Genomic DNA, 26,182 nt, shown 5'->3' with positions numbered 1-26,182 from the left:
GGTAATCTGTGCTCAATGACCTTTGATGTCACTATTGTAATGCCTTTGGGGAACCACAAACTACACCCACTTAAGACTGCAACTCTAAATGATAAATGTTTTATGTGTTCTAACTGCTCCACTGATAGGCTGTTCCGGCATCTTTCTCCATCTCTTCAGGCCTCCTATTTCCTGAGACACAACAGTATTGAAATTAGGCCATCTAGCAACCCTACAATGGCTTCTAAGTGTTGAATTGTAAAGAAGAGTCCTACCCCTGTCACTTTAATTCAAAAGCTAAAAACGATTAAGCTTAGTGAGAAAGGCATGTCAAAAGTTAAGATAGGCTGAAAGCTAGGCTTCCTGCATTAGTTAGCCAAGTTGTAAATGTGAAGAAAAAGTTCTTGAAGAAAATTAAAAGTGCTACTCTAGTGAACACATGAATGATAAGAAAGTGAAACAGCCTTATTGCTGATATTGATAAAATTTTAGTGGTCTGGATAGAAGATTAAACCAGTCACAACATTCTTTTAAGCCAAAGCCTAATTCAGAGCAAGGCCCTAATTCTCTTCAAGTCTGTGAAGGTTTAAAGAGGTGAGGAAGCTTCAAAGGAAGGTATGATGCTAGCAGAGGTTGGTTCATGCAGTTTAAGGAAAAAAGCCATATCCATAAAGTACAAGTGCAAGGTGAAGCTGCAGCAAATTATCCAGGAGATCTCGCTAAGACAAATTAGTGAAGGTAACTACACTAAATAATAGATTTTCAGTGTAGACAAAACAGCTTATATTGGAAGAAGATGCAATCTAGAACTTTCACAGCTAGAGAGGAGAAGTCAATGTCTGGCTTCAAAGCTTCAAAGGACAGGTTGACTCTCTTGCTAGGAGTAAATGCAGCTGGTGACATGAAGCCAATACTGATTTACCATTCTAAAAATCCTAGGCTCTTAAAAATTATGCTAAACCTACTCAGCCTGTACTCTTTAAATGGAACAACAAAGACTGGAAACAGCACATCTGTTTACAACATTGTATACTGAATACTTTCAGCCCATTGTTGAGACACACTGCTCAGGGGAAAAAAAAAAAGATTCCTCGAAAAATATTATTGCTTATTGACAGTGGTCTCCCAAGAGCTCTGATGAAGATGTACAAGATTAATGTTGTTGTCATGCCTACTAACACAACATTCATTCAGCAGCCCATAGATCAAGGAGTAAGTTTTACTTTCAAGCCTTATTATTTAAAAAATATACTTTGTAAGGTTGTAGCTGCCATAGATAATGATTCCTCTGATGGAGCTGGGCAAAGTAAATTAAAAACCTTCTGTAAAGGATGCACCATTCTAGATGCCATTAAGAACATTTGTGATTCATGGGAAGAGCAAAATATCTACATTAATTGGAGTCTGGAAGAAGTTGATTTCAACCCTCATGGATGACTTTTTGAAAGATTCAAAACTTCAGTGGAGGAAGTCACTGTAGATGTGGTGAAAATAGCAGGAGAACTAGAATAAGTGGAGCCTGAAGATGGGACTGAATTGCTGCAACTTCTTGGTAAAACTTTAACAGATGAGGAGTTGCTTCTTGTGGAAGAGCAAAGTGAGGAACTTTTCTTGAGATGGAATCTATTCCTGGTTGATTGTTGAAATAACTATGAAGAATTTAGAATGTTACATATGCTTATTTGATAAATACTTACTTTAGAATATTATATATACTTACTTGATACTTCAGTATTTGAGAGGATTGACTTCCATTTTGAAAGAAGTTCTACTGTGTGTAAAATGCTATCATCGCATGTTACAGAGAAATCATTTGTGAAAGGAAGAGTCAATCAATGAGGCAATGTGGCAAATTTCATTGGTGTCTTATTTTAAGAAATTGCTACAGCCACCTCAACCATCAGCAACAACCACCCTGATGAGTTGGCAGCTAACACTGCAGCAAGACCTTCCACCAGCTAAATTATTATGACTCACTGAAGGTTCTGATCATGGTTAGCATTTTTTAGTAATAAAGTATTTTTAATTAAGATGTGTACATTGTTTTTCAGCATAATTTTACCTTACACTTAGTATACTGTAAACATAGCATTTTTTAATCTTTTTTTATTGAGGTATAGTCAGTTTACAATGTTGTGTCAATTTCTGGTTTACAGCACAATACTTCAGTCATACATGAATATACATATATTCGTTTTCATATTCTTTTTCACCATAAGCTACTACAAGATACCGAATATAGTTCCCTGTGCTATAGAGTATAAACTTGTTTATCTGTTTTATACATACCAGTCAGTATCTGCAAATTTGAACTCTCTATTTATCCCTTCCCACCCCCTTCCCCCCTGGTAACCATAAGTTTTTGTTTTCTATGTCTGTGAGTCAGTTTATGTTTTATAAATAAATTCTTTTTATTCTGTAGATTCCACACATGAGTGATATCATATGGTATTTTTCTTTCTCTTTCTGGCTTACTCCACTTAGAATGACGATCTCCAGGGCCATTCATGTTGCTGCAAATGGCATTATTTTATTATTTTTTATGGCTGAGTAATATTTCATTATATAAATATACCACAACTTCTTTATCCAGTAATCTGTCAATGGACATTTGGGTTGTTTCCATGTCTTGGCTATTGTAAATGGTGCTGCTATGAACATTGGGATGCAGGTGTCTTTCTGAAGTAAGGTTCCCTCTGGAAATATGCCCAGGAGTGGGATTTCTAGATCATATGATAAATCTATTTTTAGTCTTTTGAGGAATCTCCATACTGTTTTCCATAATGGCTGCACCAAGCTGCATTGCCACCAACAGTGTAGGAGGGTTCCCTTATTTCCACATCCTCTCCAGCATTTATCATTTGTGGACTTTTCAACGATGGCCATTCTGACTGGTGTGAGGTGATATCTCATTGTAGTTTTTGATTTGCATCTATAACAATAACTATTAAATGCACTGGGAAACAAAAAAAAGTGTGACTTACTTTATTGTGGTGGTCTAGAACCAAATGCACAATTTCTCTGAAGTATGCCTGTATTCTTCCCCCATTCAGTGTTTTTGGCACCTTTGTCAAAAATTAATTGATCATAAGTGGAAAGGTTTATTTCTGTGTTCCTTTAGATTTTGTTCATCTGGGAATATCTTAATTTCTTCTTCATCCTTGAAGGATAGTTTTGATAGATTTTTTTGGTTGAAATCTTTCATTGTTTAAAGATATCATCTGACTGCTTTCTTGATAGAATATGTTTAGGTATGGATCTCTTTGAGTTTATCTTACTTGGACTTTGTGAGCTTCCTGGATGCGTAGATTCACGTCTCTCTCAAAGTTTTGGGCCACTATTCCTTCAAATGTTCTTTCTGTATCTTTATTTCTATCTTGTTTCCTGGGACTCCTATAATATATATGTTAGTCTGCTTGACTATGTCCCACAGGTCCCTTAGGCTCTGTTCACTTTTTTCATTCTTTTTTTCTGTTCTTCAGGTTGAATACTTTCAATTGTCCTGTTTTCAAGTTTACTAATTCTATCTTCTGCTGATCAAATCTTCTATCTGTAGCAAAATTGCAGTTAATTTTTTAAAATTTCTGTTATTATCTTTTAAAGCTCCAGAATTTCTATTTGGTTTCTTTCAATACCTTCTATCTCCTTATTGATATTCTCACTTTATTCATATATAATTTTCATGGTTCCCTTTAATTTTTAATTTAATTTAATGTCCATGTTTTTTGAGCATAACTAATACAGCTCTTTTAAATCTTTGCCTAGTAAGTTCAATGACTGAATGTCTTCAGGGATATTTTCTGTCAATTTATTTTGTTCCTTTGAATGGTCATACTCTCCTGTTTCTTTGCATACTTTGTGATTTCTTTGTGGTTGTTGAAAACTAGAGTTTTGAATAGTATAATATGGTAATTCTGGAAATCAGAGTTCCTCTCACCCCGGGGGTTTGCTATTCTTGATTTTTGAAGACTTGTGTCCATTCAGTGTTTTAACTAGAATTTCTTTAAATTCAAAGAGCTAACCCCTCCTCCTCTTTTAGTATGTTTGGGCTGCTATAACAAAATACCATAAACTATATGGCATATAAACAATAAACATTTATTAATCACAGTTCTTGAGACTGGGAAGTCCAAGATCAAGGCACTGATTGATTTAGTGTATGGTGAGAGCAAGCTTCCTGGTTCACAAAAGGCCATGTTTTTGCTGTAACCTCACATGGAAGAAGGTTTAGGGAACTCTCTGTGGTCTCTTTTATAAGAATACTAGTCCTAATCAGGAGGGTTCCACCCTCAGGACCTCCCAAAAGCCCCACCTCCTAATAGCAACACACTGAACATTAGAATTTCAAGCTATGAATTCTGAGAGGACAGAAACACTTAGATCAGAGCAACACCTCTCTTAGTATTTGAGGATTGGCTCAATTCTGGGAAACTCTTTAATACTTAGCCAGGCTATTTACAATTCTATTTTAGCCTTCACTTGCTGCCTTCACTAAGCTCATAGATCAGCTAGTGGTGAAAGCTCAGGGTCTTCTCAGGTCTGTCTGAGCATGTGTCTTGCCATGGGTATGCATGTAACTTTCTAAATTCCACCATATACTCGAGGGTTTTTGGCTGCCCTAATTTCCCAAAGAAATTCTCTGTTTATTATCTCTAGTAACTCAGTTATGCTGTCTTGCTTCTCTATGTGTTTAGTTATATTTAATAGTAAGCCCATTTTTACAGGGGCTTAAGCCATCAGAATTTTGAAAGTCTTAAATTGGGTATAATTTAATTAATTTTCTGCTAACTGAATCCAAGGGTTACCACCAAGCTGGAGCCAATTTAACATCTTTTGAGGCTTTAAACTAAATGCTAAAGTTTCAAGTTCAGCTTCTTCACCTGTTGATCCAGGGTGACTGGGTCCCAGTTTTAGTCTCCTAGCTCCAGAAACTTATTGCCATCTCCCCCAAAGAAAACCAAGCATTCTTTCCATTTCATCTCCTACTTTCATTTCAGTTCACTGTTCTTTTCATTATATATGTGTAATTGTATGTGTTTTTGTACAGTATGTATGCATAGTCTTGTAGATTTCCTTTGTTTTACTGTAATTCAACAATGCACTGAAAAAATGTGTCTTGTATTTTAGTGGGAGGACCTTTCAGAGTACCTCACCTGTCATCTTCTCAAAAAAGAAATCAGATGATTCACTTTACCTCAAATCATTTCACAATAGATCCATGAGTTAAAATTAGGGAATGTCTCCTATAATATGGCCTTAAAAACCTAAGAGGTTTTAGACACAAATTTGGAATCTAATAAGTGACTTACTGGTTGATTGCTAATTCTATACCAAACCTTTGATAGTCGCTGATGTTTAACCATGTTCTAATGGAAAGATATCCCATGTTCTTGGATTGGAAGAATTAATATTGTTAAATTGGCCATACTACCCAAAACAATCTACAGATTTAATGTGCTCCCTATCAAATAACCCAGGACATTTTTCACAGAATTAGAACAAACAATCCTAAAACTTATATAGAATCCCAAAGACCCAGAATTGCCAAAGCATTACTGAAGAAAAAGAATGAAGCTGGAGGAATAACCCTCCCAGACTTCAGACAATACTACAGAGCTATAGTAATCAAAACAGCATGGTATTGGTACAAAAACAGACATATGGATCAATGGAACAGAATAGAGAGCCCAGAAATAAACCCACATATTTTTGGTCAATTAATCTTTGACAAAGGAGGCAAGAACATACAATGGAGTAAAGACAGTCTCTTCAGCAAATGGTGTTGGGAAAACTGTTCAGCAGCATGTAAATCAGTGAAGTTAGAATACTCCCTCAGACCATAAACAAAAAATAAACTCAAAATGGCTTAAAGACTTAAACATAAGACAAGACAGTATAAAACTCTTAGAAGAAAACATTCATAGGCAAAACATTATCCATCATAAATCTCAACAATGTTCTCTTAGGGCAATCTACCCAAGCAATAGAAATAAAGGCAAAAATAAACAAATGGGACTTAATTAAACCCATAAGCTTTTGCACAGCAAAAGGAAACCATAAGCAAAATAAAATGACAACCTATGGAATGGGAGAAAATATTTGCAAAAGGTGAGACTGACAAGGGCTTAATCTCCAGAATATATAAACAGCTCATACAATTTAATAAGAAAAAAACAAACAACCCAATCCAAAAATGGGCAGAGGACCTAGACAAGCAATTTTCCAAAGAAGACATACAAACGGCCAATAGGCATATGAAAAAAATGCTCAAATTGCTAATTTTCAGAGAAATGCAAATCAAAGCTACAATGAGGTATCACCTCACACCAGTCAGAATGGCCATCATTGAAAACCCCACAAACAATAAATACTGGAGAATGTGTGGAGAAAAGAGAACCCTCCTACACTGTTGGTGGGAATGTAGTTTGATGCAGCCATTATGGAAAACAGTATGGAGATTACTCAAAAGACTTAAAGTAGACTTACCATATGATCCAGCAATCCCACTCCTGGGCATATTTCTGGAGGAAACTCTAATTCAAAAAGATACATGCATCCCAATGTTCATAGCAGCACTACTTAAAATAGCCAAGATATAGAAACAACCTAAATGTCTATCAGCAAATGACTGGATAAAGAAGTTGTGCTATATTTATACAACGAAATACTACTCAGCTATTAAAAAGAATAAAATAATGCCATTTGCAGCAACATGGATGGACCTGGAGATGGTCATAATAGATGAAATAAGCCAGAAATACAAAGAAAAATACCATATGATATCACTTATATGTGGAAATTAAAAAACAAAAACAAAAATGAAAACAAAAACAAAACCACAGATGAACTTATTTACTAAACATAAACTGACTCACAGATATAGAAAATAAACTTATGGTTACCAGGGAGAAAAAAGGGCAGAAAGGGATAAATTAGAAGTTTGAGATTTGCAGATACTAATTAGTATATATAAAATAGATAGGTTTCTACTGTATGGCACAGGAACTATATTTAATATCTTTTACTAACCCATGATGAAAAAGAATAAGAAAAAATATATGTACATATATGTATGACTGAAACATTATGCTGTACACCAGAAATTGATATAACATTGTTAACTGGCTATACTTCAATTAAAAAATAACAATTAAAATAAAAAATAACAAAAATCACGATTTCTAAGTAAGTCCTTTGATGTTGCACATATGCTTCATGTCTTAAATAGTGATAGCAAGTGAAGCTAATTTCTGAAATCTGACAACTAACATATATTACATCAATTCCTTGGGGAAAACACATAGAAAACATGGATTGATATAAGGTATTTTATCTTCCATGGTAAAATCTGTACTCCTTTTGCATCAAAATAAATCTGAAAGCTGACGAAATTTCTCAGTATTTCTCTAGTTTCTGGTCCCTGTATCGGACACTTTGTACCAACATGATTAGGACCACAATCAAATGAACTTTGATGATATTTAACTAAACAAATTATTGATGCTTTAATATTAATACCAAGCTATTTACATTAGTGAGACAGGATAATGTAGATAAGGGCATAGGCAAAGCTAGGATTTAAGTCCTATCTCTGTCACAAAAATATTATATTATTTTAAGGAAATCTCGTAACTTATAAAAGCGTGTTTATAGTTTCCAAAGCCTAAGGTTGAAGTCGGTATTCATTAAACAAAGTTTGTAAAAGAGAACATACTATGCCTGATATACAGTAGGCCTACAATAAATGGCAGTTACTATTAGCTATGAGAAGTTAATCATAATAAAATTGATGTTCACATCTGTTCACAATGGATCTCGAGGAGTTCTTTTTCTAGCAATTCTACTGTGATTTAAAGAGTAGAGTTTCTTCCCCAAACTCTCTGCTGCTAGAAATTTATCTTTTCTGGAAGCAGTTTTTCTCTAATATGTTCATTACAGAGTCACTATAATTCACTCTCTTATTAACAAGTATATCTCCACTAGGTAAGAAAACTCAGAATGCATAATATATGCATAAATACAAAATGCATAAAATGTAAGCTTTGCATATAAAGCTGAAGGTATGCAATGCCATATTATGCAATCGATTTGACATCTAATTAAAGCACTTACATTTTCATATATTTTCCAGATCTTGGCGATCACAGTCCAATTTGGAGATAAGACATAAACAAGATAAATACAATACCCTGTGTTAAGTGCTTTGATATATGGACACATAGAGTTACCTGGGGGCAGAGAGTTGCCCAATCCAATTAAAGAGCAAAATGGAAAGATTTACTCAAGGAGAGAATTCCAGGTAGTGCAAAGGAAGGTAAAGATGGGAAGTGGGGAAGAACACTGTATAAGAGAACATGAAAAACGGAAGTAGTGAAAAGAAATACTATTTTTGTTTCTTTAATACAAACTGTGAAACAGGAAGTGATGAAAAGGAAGGCTACAGACAAGACGTAGGAGCTACATCATTTTAAGGGCTTCGAACTTTATCTTGTAAATGAGGAGCAGCAAATAATGAGGTTTTTTTGTTTGTTTTTTTTTAGCTAAATATTCCAAAGCTTTTCTTGCCACAATTTGCTGTCCATTCGAAAAAGGACAAATATAATATGTTAAATTACACCTCAAAGTGATACTTATAAAATGTTGTCTATATTCCCATCCATTAAGGACAAGAAAAAAATCTAAATTGTTCATTTTGTATTCTCAAAGGAGTTACCACAAGACGGTAGAATGAAAATACACCTCATTGACAAAAACAGAACAGGTTCATGTTGACCTCAGAAATCCACTTCACCCAGAAATCCACAAACACTCATAGCCTTGCCAACACTACCTTAAATTCACTAGGACTACTCTTACTATGCCTGTTTATCAGTAGTAACCAAAAGAACCCCAGACTCTGAGGTCACTCTCATTTCTAGCACCCTAATCCACATAAGGCTCTGTAAATCCCTTTTGTCCTCTTTTATCAGCAAATAATGAGTTTTAAGTAGAGTGTTGACAGGGTTTTTTATTTACTTTTCATATGCTCACTTTCGTAGCAGGAACAATCTGGATTTGAAGTGAAGTGGGGCAGAGTCAGAGAGAACAAGGGCCTAAACTTGAAAGTAGGGGTAGAGAAAAGTGGACTCAATCTAGATTTCTTTACCCCAAATAAAAATGATTGTAGTCATTTTCCCCTTTTTCTCTTTTCATACATATAAAAGCACTAGTCAAAAGCCCATTCAAAAATCTATGCCTCACAGGACTATTTTATCAAATTGTATTGATTGTATTTGGTATAGTCTAACTCAGACAAAGCAGAATATGCAGCACATTTGTTTAAAAAAATCATTATATTTTAGAATAATCCTAAATTTTGACTGGTTTGTGATATTTATTGTGTGTGATGTGTTACATGGGTATATGGAAAATTAGCGTTCAATAACTCTTTAATTACTAATCATCTTAATTTTCCTATTTTTGTGAAAAAAAAATGTAAAGGTAAATTTACATGAAATTTTTGAAACAAATGTTGTAAGATGTAAAAGGCTTAAATACGACATACGCAAATTCAACATTTATTTATTCGAAAATAATCTCATTTTAGAGGAAGACATTAATCACTCCTATCCTAGAAGGATTACACACTGTAATATTATACTTATATATTTTATTACAGAAGATAATATTCCAAGACTCTGGACTAGACCATTCAAAAATGAGAAGTGCCAGCCTAGGGAATTCTCTAGGTTCATCCACTTTGCTGCCAGCATGAGGTTAACAGTTTCAAGTTGTACAAAGGCTCATATTTTAGAGACAGGGGAGGAGAGGTGCCTGGAGACACAGTAAGATATTAATGGAATTGATAAAAGCTTTCAGCTTTGTTTTATTTTTCTATGTCTTTTATATCTGTGCACTGGTCTTCCCCTTTAGGGGACTACTGCTATGTAACAATGACAGATTATATATGGCACTACCAAAGTTTTACTGAAGGGAAAAAATCTACATAAAATGAAAAATGCATCAAATATTGAATCTGTAACACAACAGTACAAAACTGTTGATTCTTTGTGTCATTTATTCATGCATAGACACTGGAGGATATAATTTAAATGTCATAATACATATAAATTATCAACTTGAACTTAAAGATTTTGAAGAAAATGCTTGCAGATGTTGTTATTGGCTTTAGGAAGATATTCATTACAAATCTGTATATGTTATGTTGTGTATATTGAAAAAAATAAAACAAATATGAATGTGGTTTATTAAAGTGAATTTAATAAGAAGTACTATTTTGCTGGTTTTGTCCTTTATTAATAATGAAGTCAGCCTGACCCAGGATATCTATCTCTCCGTTTATTCATCTATATCTATTTTTATACAAAGAATCTTTGACTTGAAGCTTTATTTTTAAAATGAGATTAGTTTAAAATGACTAAACATAAAACATGGTAGTGAGAATCAGATACTATACATTTTTATATATAATGAGCCATACAGTGGATTCTATTTGCCATCCTCAGTTTATCCTCATTATTTTTCTTACGATACCAAAGAGGAAGGATGCAAGATACTAGCTTCTCAGTTCATGGCCTTTAATCATTAATTTTATTTTTTATGTAGTTTCTTCAAGTATTATTAATTAGTGGGTCTTTATCAGTTAATATCTATGAAAGACCTTGTTTACCTCCAAAATTATCTTCTTGAGTAAGCAATTTAGGTAGGAGCTCAAGAAGTTAGGATGTAAGAGAAATTATTTGCCACTAAACCCATTGCTTGCCACAGCTATCCAGGAAGAAAAGGTTCCTGGTCCATGAATAAATAGTCTTTGGGGCAAGTGACTGGGGTAAGAGTAAGGAGAGGTAGTTATACTGTTGTTCATTTTTTGTGAACTGCACTTCAATTAATAAGCCTCTTTTTAAAATTTTGGATGTTACATTGAAATACAAATCAGATAATGTAAGTCCTCTACCTAAAACTCTCAATTTTGTTTCTATAAATTTGTATTTAGAGTATCCTCTTTATCAGACACTATTCTAATGCTGAGAATACAAACTTTCCTCCCTTGACTGGGGTAATATACAAAAGATAGATAGAAAAGTAGCATATAATATAATGTCTTATAACATAAGGTCTTCAAATATAAGTGTTACAAGGAGCTATAAAAAATAAAGCAAGGAGATAGTGATGGAAGTGGTCAGTGATAAAGGAGTAGAGAAGGTGGCATTTAAAAGATATGAATGAAATAAGAGAGCAACTGCTTAGGTATCATGCTTTGCATTACATTTTCGGATGAATCCCATAGGGACCTGTATGAACTGGGCTCTATTCAGATCTACAGCCTCCATTTCTTCCATTCTCCTCCTTATCCACTGTGCTACAGGACTCCTGCCATCTTTCTTTGTTTCTAGAAGACATCAGGGTCTTCACAGGCCTTTACAAGCACTTTTTCTTCTTCCTATTCTCTTTTTTGCATTACGTCCCTTGTCATCTTTCAACATTGGCTTAAATTGCACTTGCTCCAAAAGTCTTCCCTGACAATTCTAAGCAGCCTCACTTTTATTCCATCCAGAGTGTTTCCTTCAAGTTGTTACTGCTAATTTCTGTGTTTACCCTTTTATTTTCTATTTAACACTAGCTGGAAGCTTTCTAAAGGCCGGAAATTTGTCTTTTTAATTTTTTAATCTATTGTGGACCCAGTTTTCTATTAAAAAATGTAGGATTTCCCCAGAAAATTTTAGGATTTATAACACTAATTTTCAGCTTGTCACCCCAAGATATATGAATACTTATGTGGTTGTTTTGGACACTAGAGATCATCACACACTGAGAGTTCATAAGGAGAATATGAAAGATGTCCTAACAGAATAAAAGAGTATAACTACCATATCAGGTATCTTAGGATTTTGCTCCCTCCCTTCTTTCCTTTTCTCTGGTATCATACAATGTAACTGGGTATGCTGTTAGGTCAAGAGGGGGCAGAAATTCAAGGAAGATATGTAATGCTGAACAAAGGTATTAGACAGAACTGTACACCGATGATATGAATTCTATGTGACTCTGGTTTATGAGGATAATCATATCATCCAAGTGACTTTCCTCCACACTGCTTAGAGATTCCAGAAGCTCAAAGAACCATCATACTAAGAATGGCAAGGGCTGGATACACAAGTATATTATGGCAGTCCTTCTCTCTCTTCAGTACCTAGCTACAGCTATTGCTAAGGGACTGGGCAGCTGAGGGGGAAAAAAAACATAATGTACTAGAATGATGACCATGGTTCTTATAAACTCCAAGGCTGTCAATAAGATAACCTTCTATTTTGCAGTAAAATATCACTGGGGCAGGAAGCAAAAGCTCAAAGCTCCCTCTAGTTCCTTTTTCAAGCTCTCTTGGTAGAAGCCTATTCTGACTTCTTAGAAACATCTACTTGATAGATTCTGATGACTAGTATCAGCCAGGAGTCTCTACAAGAATATTCCAAGTTCTGAAATGTGTGAGAGCATATGTTATCTACACAGTAGGAAGCTAAGATCAAACTCTGGTGAAGGCATTATGCCTCAACACACTGGGTACGTGGTTGTGGTGGTGATGGTGGCAGTACTAGCTACAGCAGTGGCAGCAGTAATATAGTTATTATTAACATTTTTTGAACATGTACTATATTCCAGACTCTGTTCTAAGTATATGGCATGTGTTATCTCATATAATCTTTCTAAGAGCCCTATGAGAGAAGCATTATTATTTTCATTTTACTATTGAGAAAACATAAGCCCATGTAAGTTAATTTCTTGGTGATGATCTGTGATTAATTATTATTATTAATACTGTTGTTTTCCTAATACTTATCTTCTAACTAGGCAGTTCTTAAACAAGAATAATTCTTATCCACTCATCAAATTTGGACTAAATCATACCTTTCCAAATATCCTATTACCCATTCTTCCATAGTAGTAGAATTTTTAGCTGGTACGAAGCTACTCTAAATAAAGACTATATTTTCCATCTCTTTTATAGCTAAGTATGACTCAGGAATCTTTCATAAGAAATGGCTCGCATTTGTCCTTTGCCCTCCTTCTTTATCACTTTCCCCAACCTGCTGCCTGGAATATGTGACACACCATGCTGAAACCTGACCTGAGACACAATATTGGAACTTGGGGGCAAGGGCCACTCCCTAGAATATGATAGTGAGTTAGTCTATGTCCCTGAGAAATTACTAGAGCAGAGCCACCACATATCTTGAACCACATATCTATCTTGTTTAGGTCCCTCTTGTTATAGATTTTCTTTCACTGACAGATAAACCTAATCCTAACTGATAAATCTATGTATCTTAGTACTTTTAATTAAACATTTCTTTGTCCAGCTTTTCATTTTCCTCTCCTATGTCAACCCCCCAAAAGACTTTATTTGGCTGCATGAAGTATGCCAATTGCCACCAGTTATATTGATCATTTAATATTTATGCTTAATTATCATGTAGCACATCTCTGATTTCCATATCGATCAAAAACAATTACAATGATGAGGTTAAAATGGCAGGGACACCCAATAATTAGTAATGGGTGGAGTACTAAAAACAAACCAAAAAAACTAAATTAAAGTACTTTATATTTTACATACTTTGGCTCCTTTTTCGGTAAGAATCAGAGAAGTTCCTAAGAAATCTTAGTACATATATAAATAAACCAGTGATTGTATTTTATGAACATAAAACCTAAAATATTTTGGAAAATAGTATATGCGTTATCTAAGAACAATGAGTTAATCTCTTCTAAGTACTTACTACTAAGTACTCTGTATGCATTACCTCATTTACCTCTCTTAACACTGAGAGAAACATGCTATTATTATTCACATTTTATAGATAAAGAAACTGAATTTCAGAGAGGTTAAATAACTTGATCAAAGTTATTAGCTGGTAAATTCAAAATCAGTATTTGACCTACAAATGTGACCCAGTTTTATGGGCTCTACCACTAACCTTTCCTTAATCTAACCAAGAAAAGGAACCATACAATCTGAGAGGAATTTTGATTCTTCCTATTTAGGTCCTCACTATACAGTCTTACAAGGAGAAGCAGGTTAGAGAGCAGGGACGGAAAACTAGCTAATTTATAAGCTGCTCTTTCACTCATTCAGCATTTCAGTTTTGTTTGAAGCACTATGGGTCATACATGCTTAGATGTATTACTCATTTTCAGTCAAACAGAAAGACAATCCAACCTTCAGAAATATCCATAATATGAACCCTCTATTAGTCCAGAACACATTAAAAACAACCTTTTATAATAAAGAGTATCTGTGATCTGTGGCAATAGAGAAACATTGAAAGGAAAGCCAGCTATGTATAAAGACATGATATATCTGAATGATGTGTCAAGCAGAAAGATATAAACTGAAAAGCCATTATTCATGGCTTCTTCAAAAAAAAGAAAGATATACTTACAACCTCCAAAAGTGTATCTCAGAAAACATCCATTTATAATTTTATTTTCTTGTTTATATGTTAGTTGGGAGTAGAATTGCATTATTTTAATTTTTTCCCCAAATTTCTCATGTAAGTTTATGTTTTATATAATGGATAAGTAGGAAATACTGTGGAAATCACACTTTAGGTATGAATTTTCTTTACTGCACTTCCTTCTTGTCCTCTTTGCCTTTATCTTTATGATTATGCATTTCTACCAGAAATGGTTTCACTTACCTTATTTGTATTCACTGCTGTGATGACCCAGACACATTGGGCATTGCTGTCATACTGGAATGGAAAGTTGGGAGACGTAAAGGTTCCACTTGGTCCCTGTAGATTAGAGCCACACGTCTTCACTAAAAGAGAAATTGCATTTTAAAAGATGAGCATATATACCACATGCAAAATCATAGACATAAAATAACTTGCAAATAGACTTTCAAGTCAAAATTGCACAATAATAACCATTTAAAATATATATTAAGGCATTCTAATGTCACTTATCAGAATGAGAGTGTTTTTTACACCCTGAAGTTCAGAAGCTCATATTTCAACATTAATCAAAAACTAGTTATGAAAAAAAGTGAGGCATGATAATTGTCCTCTGACTGTAAATAGGTTAGTTTATTAGAGAGAGGTTATATTTATTCAATATTGTGTTAACAAAAAATCTACAAAGAGAAAAAAACACAGCCTTGGATTGATTAAACAATCTAAATAGTGTTTTCCTTTTTATTTACTAAGTACACTAGGACTCTTAATAGCATAACTGAGACATCAACATTAAAACTACCTTTTCTGTTGAGTTTATTATTGTAAATTAGACCATTCAGACTACAAAAAGAGCTACAATGAAATAATTTTAATGAATTCCCACAAAAGTTAAGTGTTGTGATATTTCCTCAGTTTGCTAACCCTCCTTTTCTATAGTTAACAAAAAATTTAGTGACCACACTGTATCTGTGTCTTAACTTCCTTCTTGAGCACAACAAAAGTTTCCAGGTGGCATTACTTTGATATGCATTTCCTTGCCCCATTCCGTGAAAATACTGCCTAAGTCATCCTTTTCTAATCCACCAATAATAATCCATTGTATTTTAAGTCAAGTTCAATTAAATGTAGATTTTCATGTGCCCTTAAGACTTTACATGTAATCACTTTAAAGATCAATTTATGGATATCACTAAAGTTTGTTTGACTTGTCCAAGGTTACTGAGCTGTTAAACAATTATAATCAAGATTTGAGCCCAGGTCTTCCAACTCAAAGTCTTACGTTTTTATCATTAAACGTGTGTCTCTCTAGTATGTTAAATAGAGTTTTCTTTACTAGTTTTATTTCCCTTTAGCTTATATTTCAGCAAAAATATATTCCAGACAACTCTGTGGTGATTTAATGGTTATTTTTAATTCTGTCTTGTTTGTGTCTGATTTCTGTATTTTAAACAATAAAACTATTATTTTATAGTAAGGATAAATTAATAAATCATATTTTCTTCCTTCAACATTAATTACAGATCTTTCTTTTTCCATTTACTATTCAACTTCCTGTTAGTCTTCTATGCTCACTACTCCATTGTCTTCTCTCCCATTCACTCTTTTTTCCCCCCAATTTTCATAGTATAAATACTTTGGCTGATTTTAAGCTACCAAATCTTTACCAAGGCCTCACAAAATTTCTGAATATTTAACAATTGGTTCTTTTTTTCCAAACTGAGATACAGTTGACAACACCGTGAAAGTTTAAGGTGTTTAATGCCATATGATACACATATGTTGCAAAATAATTACTACAGTAAGGTTAGTTAACACTTCCATCATCTCATGTATTTACCAGTTGTGTGCATGTGCGTGTACATGTGTGGTGAGACTGTTTAAGATCTATTCTCTCAGCAGCTTTCAAGTATGTGATACAGTATTATTAATTCTAATCACCATAGTGTACATTATATCCCCAGAAGTTATTCATCTTATAACTGAAAACGAGTTTCCTTTAATCAAACACCTTCAGACTGGCTTTTGGCAATTATCACTCTACTCTTTGTTTCTGAGTTTGTGAGTTTTAGATTCCACAGGTAAGTGAGATCATTACACTGTAACTTCTTGTAAGTCTTTCATGTTCACTACCACATTTTTTCTCCCCCCATTCACTTCTGAGAGTATTTCAGTCTGAGTTCTCTCATTTCAGTGCTGAAATTGCTTTCACAATGCCAGAAATGACCTCCTAATTGCTAAATCTAATAGTATTTCTTCATTTTTTTCCCCTGGAGACTTAATGTCTCAGCAGTAATGAAAAGTACTGATAAAAAAATAAACTTTGTTTGAAATTCTCCGCCTTCCCTTGCACAGTCCTGAGTCTCTTGATTCTTGGCCTATTAGTTTTGAATAGTTATACTCCATACCCTGTGTTCTGGTTCTATTTTTTTTTTCCATATGACCTTGAAGTAGCATAAATTTATTCAGTAGCCTATTTTCTTTGTTCAATGATGTCTCTGAATAGTTAATCCAATTCACTTCTATGACTACAATGGTTATTTCTGTGTTGATAAGTCTCAAATCTACATCACCATTTTTGCCATCTCTTTGGATTTCTACAGTAACTTTTTCTTTGTCTGCTGGAAATTCCATGAACTATTTTAAAGAAGTGCTTAATGAAATCTTACTTAACTAATTCCTCTAACTCTATCCCATACATACATAAGTACTCCTCAAGATCTATGTATTCCACTTCTGAAACATCTTTCTTCTCGTTTCTTCCCAATATCCAGTGTTTCATCCTCATCTTTTTTCCTAGACTAGAAATAGCTGCTTAAGTCCTTTTCTATAATCCATTTTCACTCTCTGTTTCGTCCTCCTAATACTACTATACTTATCTTTCTAAAGTATACATTTGACTATTTCACTTAATTGTGTAAAAACTTGATCTGTTTCCTACAGGATAAATTACAAACTGCCTAAAATAGAATATAAAATAATTCTGTAGGGATACAGATTTTATTTCCAATACAATTTCCTGCTATTTTGTACACTCATACACTCAAACTGTGCCAGAAAAAAAACAAAATCCTTTCTCTGCCTGGAATATACTACACTCTTTATACTTTTCCACTTTTTCCATATTTTTCTCCAAGTCTAAAATGTTATTCCTTATTACATTTGCCTGCAGAAAATCTATTCATTTAAACAAAGTCAAAGTGATGTGCAACTTCTTTCTATAGGAAGTGATCACTCAGGGTTCTGTAATAGATTGTAGTCCTCACAGCACATTATTTAAGCAGCATATCCATAAAAGTGCTTAAGTGCTAGTGATCTGATAGAGAATGCAGTTTAAACATTCAAGAACTTTTTGGCAATAAGAATTTAAAGTAGACACAGCTTTCTAACTGAACATACTGCTTCTCTGAATGGTATTTACTACTTGGTAATTCTCTGGCAAGCTTTATTTTCTAAAATGTACAAATACTTATGGTCCTTAATGGACAAGACCTTGTTTATCATCTCTGTTCATTAACTCTTAGTGCATTGGCTTTCATGATGTAGAAATGTTTACTAAAGGAACAAATGTACAAGTACTTTGGCACAGCTCTTAAATGGACTGTAGAATGTGTGCTAATGAAGAATCCTTGGAAATATGTTTCAGACTGTCTATTTTGAAAACAATTTTCTTTTCATATAAAAACAAACAAAAAACTCATAAAATGACAAATAATAATCACCCATAAATATGTTGGTCTTCTTGACTGCTTTCATCCAAACGAAAGAGTTAGGTTGTATTTTTGCACACATTTTCTTTTTGTCGGTATAGTTATTTTCATAAAATTCTTGTTTTATTTGTGTGTTTGAATGTTTTAAGAAACTGAGCTAATTCTAAACATATTCCTCTGAAACTTTTTTCCCCTTCATGTATCATGAATACTGTTCTATATCAGCATATGTAGACTTATTTAACAGATTTAACAGTCGAAATAGTAGCTGATGGAAGTATTGTATATTTCTGACAGCCTTCAACTATGAGAACATCACGTGATAATTAGGGAATTTCCTTAATCCTGGGTTTGGGAATGAGGAGAACTACCATGTGAGCAGAAGTGCAGCAGATGACCCACAGCAACCAACATATAATGTAACTAAATGGGAAAATGACTTAAGCCACTGAGATTTTCTGGTTGCTTATTGTAACAGCACATGCTAGTGAAAGACTGTTCTAATTTTTTCAGCTATAAAACATAATCCATGAATAGAGATCTTGGTACCTATAGCTTCATATTTGTGCTTTTTATTTGTGTTATTATTGTAGAATGAATTCTTAGAAGGCTTACTTAGCTACAATATGTGAGCATTTTAAAATTTGATAAATATGTGTAAATTACTCTTCACAGTTTTGTTCAGCATATGCTCAAAAATGGAATAAAGGAGAATAGGTCCCCACATTCTCACCAAAATAGTATCAACTATTTGTGCTTTTTTCATTCTGTTAAGTTGTCAATGATGCTTTAATATCCAATTTTCTACATTAGTATGGCTTACCAAAAGATTTTATTGTTACTTCTCTTTTGCTCTGATTTTTCTGTTCATGTATAATTTTTTCTAGTTTCAGTTGTCATTTTCTCACTGTTTTATAGCTGTTTCCTGTATGCTATCAGTATTAACCATTGTTATGCATGTTGAAAATATTTCCCCAGTCTTTTTTTTTTAATTTGTTGACTCTGCTTTAAATTATTTTTCCCTGAAAACTTTTAAAAAACTTTCTGTAAATCTGTCAGTGTTTTCCTTTAGGGTACCTGTGCTTTATGTCTTGGTTAGGAAAGGTTTCTTCAAACCTAGGTTTTGAAAAGGTTGAAAAGATTGAAAATATCACCTGATATTTAATTCTCATACTTTTATAATTTAATAATATCGCTATATTTAAAATTTTCATTTATCTGGAAATTATTTTTATATGGTGTGAAGTAGGGGAGATAATTATATTTTCCAATATGTGGAAATCTATCTTCCCCAGCAGCATTTGTAGTAAACTCTGTTTTATTCCCCACCAATTTAAAAATACGATTTAAATTATATCATGTTTCTCTCTCTCTCTTTCTCTCAGAAATTTACACATGGATCTGAGCCAGTACTTTTGTATTGATTCACTGACCTATGATTGTTCCTCTGCAAGCACCATATTGTTTAATCACTTTTAATATAGATATTGCAAATTTTGTTGCTCAATTTCATGATTTTCTTTGTTATTCTTGAGCACTTATTTTTCCATGAACTTTAGATATGTCAGTTTGTAAAGTTTAAAAAAGATTAGTAGTCTTACTGAATTATATTGCGCTCATACATTATTTGGATACAAATTTACTTCTTCAATGGAGCTTTAATAATGCAAAAGAGAAAGATAAATGAGATTACAACAGATGCTCATAAAATGTTTGATAAGCAGTGATTCCTGATTTAAGTTTTAAGAAACATAGAAATAGTAGAAAAAGGAGAAAAATTTCTAAATGTAACAATGAATGTATGAAATTAAATGAAGTATTAGATTATACAATAAAATGTGAAAACTTGTGTCATTAAAGGTAAGAACAAAACATGAAACATGGATGCTCACAATTTGTGACAGCATTCAACACTGTCTTAGAGGATCTAGATAATGCAATAAACTATGAAAAATTTGGAAAGAATTACAAAATTTAAAGAAATAAAAAAGTATAATTTTTTTACTTATACTATGCTATTTGCCTACTTAAACACAAGAGATTTAATAATTTATCTACAATATATATACTATGTTATATTTAAGAGTCACATAACCTGGCTTTGAAGAAGATATGCATGTGAAAATTTAAACTTTATTTTTATAGCAAGAATAATCAGCAATTCAAAGGGAAAGATCCAATTCACACAAGTAACAAAATAAATATGTAATTTTGAAAAATATATTTGGGAAGAAAGATACAAGACTTCTATAAAGAGAATCACAAAGAAAACTTCTGAAGGAAATGAAATAAAAACTGTATAAGTGAAAAGGTTATGTTCTGCGTGGGAAGGCTTATCATTATAAAGACGTTAACATCCTGATTTCAGCAGTTTAAAATGAATTGACAAAAAATAGCTAATTTTTCTATATTCTATATGTATATGATTATCTTAGCTCTTGGTGCCTTTAACAGAGTTATTTTACAATAATCTGTATGTTTTATTCATGTGCCAAGTATGTTTTTAAAAAGGTAGAGAAGAATGGCTAATTTATCCTTTTACAGTTTTGTTTTAGAAGTAAAATGAGCCAATATACATGAAGACATTGTAAGATACTGTTATGAGGATTATGCTGTTTCAGGAAAATTATGTAAGTATAGTAGCAGAAGCCAAAAAATCACCCCATGAGTCTCTATCAATATAGTACTATTTATTCCTCTGGTCAAACACATATGGTTAACTATGCTTTGAAAAATGCCTATGAAAAAGGTTAAGTATAAAATATGCCTTGGTTCAACTGTAACCTCAGGCATTTAGATTTGTGCTGGATATAATGTTTCAACTACTCAAGTAAGACAAGAAATTTTATTTTCTGGTTGAGTAGGAAAGATACAATTCACAGGTTAAATATTATTTTTTTCATGGAATATACCAACTGGGTACTGTCCCTAGTGGTCTCTGGGTCTATTGGGCCCTGAAGTACCTCTTTCACTTTCTCCTTCTGGAATCTTCATGAATTTTCCATAACATTGATGGGCTTTTGTGATCCTGTTCCAACATACACTCAGGATTTGAAAATTCCATAAAGCTCTTTCCACTCACTTTTATGTAATTCCTTACACACACTGAGAATGTTTGCACTTAAGTTCTTAGTACTTGCTTTTTTTTTTTTTTCTCACTTTGTATAGGTTTCCGCTCAAGTAGTTCTTAATAAATGGTCTATTCAGACCATGAATAAATAAATGAATAAATAAATGATTAAAATAAGGAGAGTCATAATGAAGATTTGATTTATTTTCTGGTTTGTATTTTCCTTTTGCCCACTTTTTGGATACAGTGGCAACTTAACCTGCAACCCTTTGGTAAATATTCTCATCTACCAAGTATTCACTAAAATCTCTGTGAACATTTAAGTCTTATTGTCTGTTGCTCTAAGGCTGTGTCTTAGTATGTTGGAAGATTTTGAGCAAGTGACAATTCTTTGTTGTAAGGGATATGATAGCCTACGTCTTTAAAGGAGTCATTAGGATGAAGTTCAAATAGCTTTGTAGTTTATGTATCTGTCTGCAACTATCCTTGCATCTTCACCTTTCTTGGTGCTCACACTTGAGCAAATCCAAACCATTTGAATCTCATTCTTTCCCCTGTAAACTTAGACAGTTAGACTATATCACCCATACTCTCTGATAGGCATAAAATTATTTTACAGTTGCTTTATGCAGCTATCTATGTGCTTGTAATGGCCTTTCCCAATATGTACAATGAAGTTAGTAGAGCCTGGGGTTATGCTATTGTTCAATCAAGTCTTTTGTTATTAAAATTGTTTGATGATATATGAAATATGGAAAATGATGGAATTTTTAGTGAAAAAAAAATCAGTCTGAATTCAGATGTATTTGTAATATTTCCCTTTTATTTTCCCTGTGAGTTAACACTGTGATCTTATCCTAGCAGAAGTATTTTCATTTCTATTTTTCAATATCCATAGTGACTTCTTTGCTCATTATCCAGGGATGAAGATAAAAGACTCATAGTGTTATATTATCTCTGAAAGTAACTTGGTATTGGCCATGTAATAAACTATATTTTTTATGCTACACAAGAGGTGGTAGACACAGCAGGTGATATTAATTTTAACTTAGTAGAGTATCTACTGATCCTAGAAATTTTAAGTTATAATTTAGAAAATTAAATGTTCTGATAAGGTGTGACAATAAATGTATATAACAATGAATAAGTATGAACAGCCCAAACTTTGTGAACTTCACCAGGTCAGAATGGCTTAGACTATGAGAGATATACCAACAAAAGACTTATTTGTTTAAGGGTTTCTGATAGGGCCGTGTGAGGTAGAACAACAGATATTGCTAGGAAAAAATATAAAATGACTAAAACTGGATAAGTGTTGGTACTTAGTGATGAACAACTTCTAATATTCAATGGGAATTGAACATGGAGAGACATGATGTAGCTACTTCCCAGACACAAAAGGGATTATCCTAATCTCATAGAGGTAGACTAGGGCAACTGCTACTCACAGTCTCTTTCTGATCTGTCTTTGCCCAAATACCATCACTGTAACTGAACTCTATCCTTACTATCTACACGTTGCAACAAGGTTCATAGCTTGTGTTTTTATTATGACATTTGATTAAAGCAGAAAGTGGGATGTTTGTTAGACTGATTTTAATTATTTTCTCTCCAAAAGACAAAAGGTTGTCTCCAGGGACTGAGTAAAACCCAGGAGGGGAAAAATAGAGTGGTAATAGTGTGTCCAGTCATTGAATCATAATTTTTAAAATGTAACTTTATTTTAGATTCCAAATAGTGAAGTAGTGAAGCAAGCAAAGTATATGTTATAAATAAGAAACACTCAATGTTTGTTGTTTGAGAAAATCAGACTTACTATAGTTTTGGAAACTTCAGTAAGAATATAGCACTTAACTTTAGAATTTAAAGAATCTTTCATTCAAACAAACAAAAATATATATATATACACACACACACACAAACACACATGTATGTGTGTACTAAAATTAAAAAAAAAAGACTTTAACCAAAAAAAAGAAATGAAGGGTCCTGAGATCTTAGGGTTCATCTGTTCTCATTCACCCATTTTACAGATAGTCATTGAGGTCAAAGGCGTACTCAGGATCACAGAGCAGAACTAGCACTTGAAGCTAGCCAGTGTTCCCCCATGCCCATGAGTTGGCATTTCAGCTGAGGAGGCTGAGTTTTGCACAGAATAACTCTGATTGTAGAAATACACTGGAAGATGAAATAACATAAAGCCTTGGAGTTTTTAAAAGAAGACTTATTCCTGAAGGGACCTAGGAGAAAAGAGCTTTTTAACTGGGGGGAAGAAAAAGAGTCTATCACATAAAATTTTCTGTATCAATAATATAAACTCATATTAAGCTTATATTATAAACTGATATAAATTGATAAAATATAAACTGATATCATAGCAATATATGATTAATGCCACAAAGCACAATTAATATTTTTTTATTATTTACTGATCAAATATCTTCCAGATCTAGAAACAAATATGATCTAACAGTTAAGAACTTTTGTTCAGTGAATGTAATCATCATATTGCTCACTGAAAATAAAAATAAACTTTAATATTCCAATGTGATATTTTGGATAAATTCTACCTACTAAATTTAGATATAATTTTAATTCATTTGTGAAAGTTCAATGCTGTACAATACTTATTTTGAAATTCTCACATTCCACAAGCATTAAATGAGTCTATATTCTGTTTGATATACTGTGCTGGACACTGGAATTGGGGAGGTAAAGAGGATAGTCAAGGTGTCTGTCCTCATGGAGTTTACAGTCTAGGAGAGAACTGAAATACTAAACTAGTAGATAAAGTTGGATTCACAAGATCTATGGGTGTAACAGATCAGGAAACACGGTGGCAGTAGATAACAGATCAAGAAAGACTATTCATAGGAAATGACATAGAAAAATACATTGCTTTATTTCTACGTTTTGTCAGCAACCTCCTCCCAGCCACACCCACCAGTATTTTGGGACTTTTTCTCCTATTGCTGCTGCAGAAACCTTATAAAGAAAAAACTCATTATACTCAAATTAAGAGTGAGTATCTACACAATAACAAGGTGTTCATTTCCATGTAACACTTCATGAGACGTTATCTTTTAAAATTAATATGTGATCATTACTATTAGAGATACTCTAATGGAAATGCTTTAGGGACATTCTAAGGTAAAAGAAAAGCATCCCATGTTTGCAGATGTATATGATTTGAAAATACAACAATATACTGATAAAAAATTACTTTGAGAAAATAAAATGGCTCAAGAAATTAAATAATATCTAAGACAGAAGTTATAGAAGGTACAAAGATTGTATCAGCTCAAACAGAAAATAAATACTTCAAAAGTTGTGGAAAGTATTTTATCAATCAAGGTGAGATATTCTTTGGGAAGAAATTGGTAACCCAGTAAGAAAAAAATGCTCAGAAAATGAAAACTTTGGAAATTAATTTTCAACTGAGATCAGAAAAGATTTACTGTAAAAAATGAATAAAGCTTGATAGAAATTTATTATCAATGTGGACAAAGGAAAGCAGGATAAATGAGAACACCACGGAACTGGAGTGTCTATTCTCTTAGTGGACATAAATAAATGAAAATTGTGGAATTTTCACAAAGAAAATAATCTTCATTAAATAAGATACAGATTTATGAGTCTCGTATGAGAAGTTTTGTCTTTCTGCATGATATTTGGCATGTCTTTAAGGACAATGTTCAACCACACTTTCTCTTGTATTTTTTCTGGGAAGGAAACTCCTAATAGTTTGGAAAGTTTCACACACAGTTATTTTTATTATGAAGAGAAATTCTACATTGGAGTTTCCTTTATAACATTCTAAACCCAAAAGTGTAGATTTAAGTAACCCTTTGAAATATGGTTATAACACTTTCAATATGTCAGAATTTCATTTTGTTCTTATTTTATGTTTTAATAAGTGTTTAATATAGTTTATAATGTCATCTACCTGAAAAAATGTTCAATTATTAAACTAAGACCTGTTATTAAACTTCAGATAAACAGGTATAGAAGCAGTTCTCTGAATCAATTAGAATTCTGATACTGTTGACTGTTGGTCACGAAACACACACATGCACACACACACCGACCTGAAGGTGAATGATAAAACCTATTTAAATCAGTGTCTGGAACTATCAATAAGTAGTTTAGTTTAAAAACAGTTAATTGGACATCCTAGTCTCTATGTCTTCATGAGACACTGATCAAATGTCAGAAGTGGAGTAACAATTAGGACTAATCTTCAAATACATCTCATTGTCATCTGCATAAGAATGAAAGTCTAATCCATGTCTTTACTAAAAGAAGTATGTAAATGTGGAATAATAATGAAATGAACCCAAAGCAGGGAACTGGAAAACAGAGGAGAAACTATGAAAGGGACAGAATTAAAATCAGCAAGAGGCAGGCTGCACAGGATCAGATAAATTTGATTAAAATCCAGCAAATGCAATTCCTATTAAAAATAAACGTACAAATGTTCAAGGCAAAAAAAGTAAGCACATTATTTTTTTTCTTCCCCTAGTTCTTGGTTGTTAGTAATTTAACCTAGTCCTGAAGGTCATGTTTACATAAAATGCAGCCTCTCCTTGTGCTTTGTTTCACTGAAACATCCTATTGTTATTTGGATGACAGCAGATACGGCATTTAGTCATTACTAGAAATAATTTATATAAATTAATCATTTATTATGCTTTTTGATTACAAGAAAATTGAATTTAATCTAGGTTTGTAAGAGAGACAAATTAGGTGGTAGGGTAGAATGATCTGAATTATCACGCACAAAATACGTAGAAACCATAGTGTTCTTACGGTAATCCGCGGGTAATGGAGGTGGAAGAAAAATGGGAAGTAGGAAGAAGAGAAAGGAATATGAAGATGATGTGGGTAGGAAGATGGTGTGTTGTGAAGAAATCAGGGGGAAAAAACACTTGAACAAGTAGTTAGACAAAGAATTTAACAGACGAGAGTATGTA

General features: G+C 33.1%; 1 protein-coding gene across 1 annotated transcript in view; it reads right to left on the bottom strand.

Annotated features, from left to right (window-relative positions):
• CSMD3 (CUB and Sushi multiple domains 3) overlaps positions 1–26,182 on the bottom strand; it is a 1,010,791-nt gene that overhangs the window by 460,441 nt on the left and 524,168 nt on the right. Inside the window, exon 11 of the mRNA XM_064476888.1 lies at positions 14,673–14,794. Coding sequence (XP_064332958.1) covers positions 14,673–14,794 — 122 coding nt within the window. The remainder of the gene's footprint in view (positions 1–14,672; positions 14,795–26,182) is intronic.

The sequence above is a fragment of the Camelus dromedarius genome, chromosome 20 (genome assembly GCF_036321535.1).
Source record: "Camelus dromedarius isolate mCamDro1 chromosome 20, mCamDro1.pat, whole genome shotgun sequence".
NCBI lineage: Eukaryota > Metazoa > Chordata > Mammalia > Artiodactyla > Camelidae > Camelus > Camelus dromedarius.
Note: the sequence above shows the minus strand (reverse complement) of the source record. Positions and strands in the feature narration are given on the sequence as shown.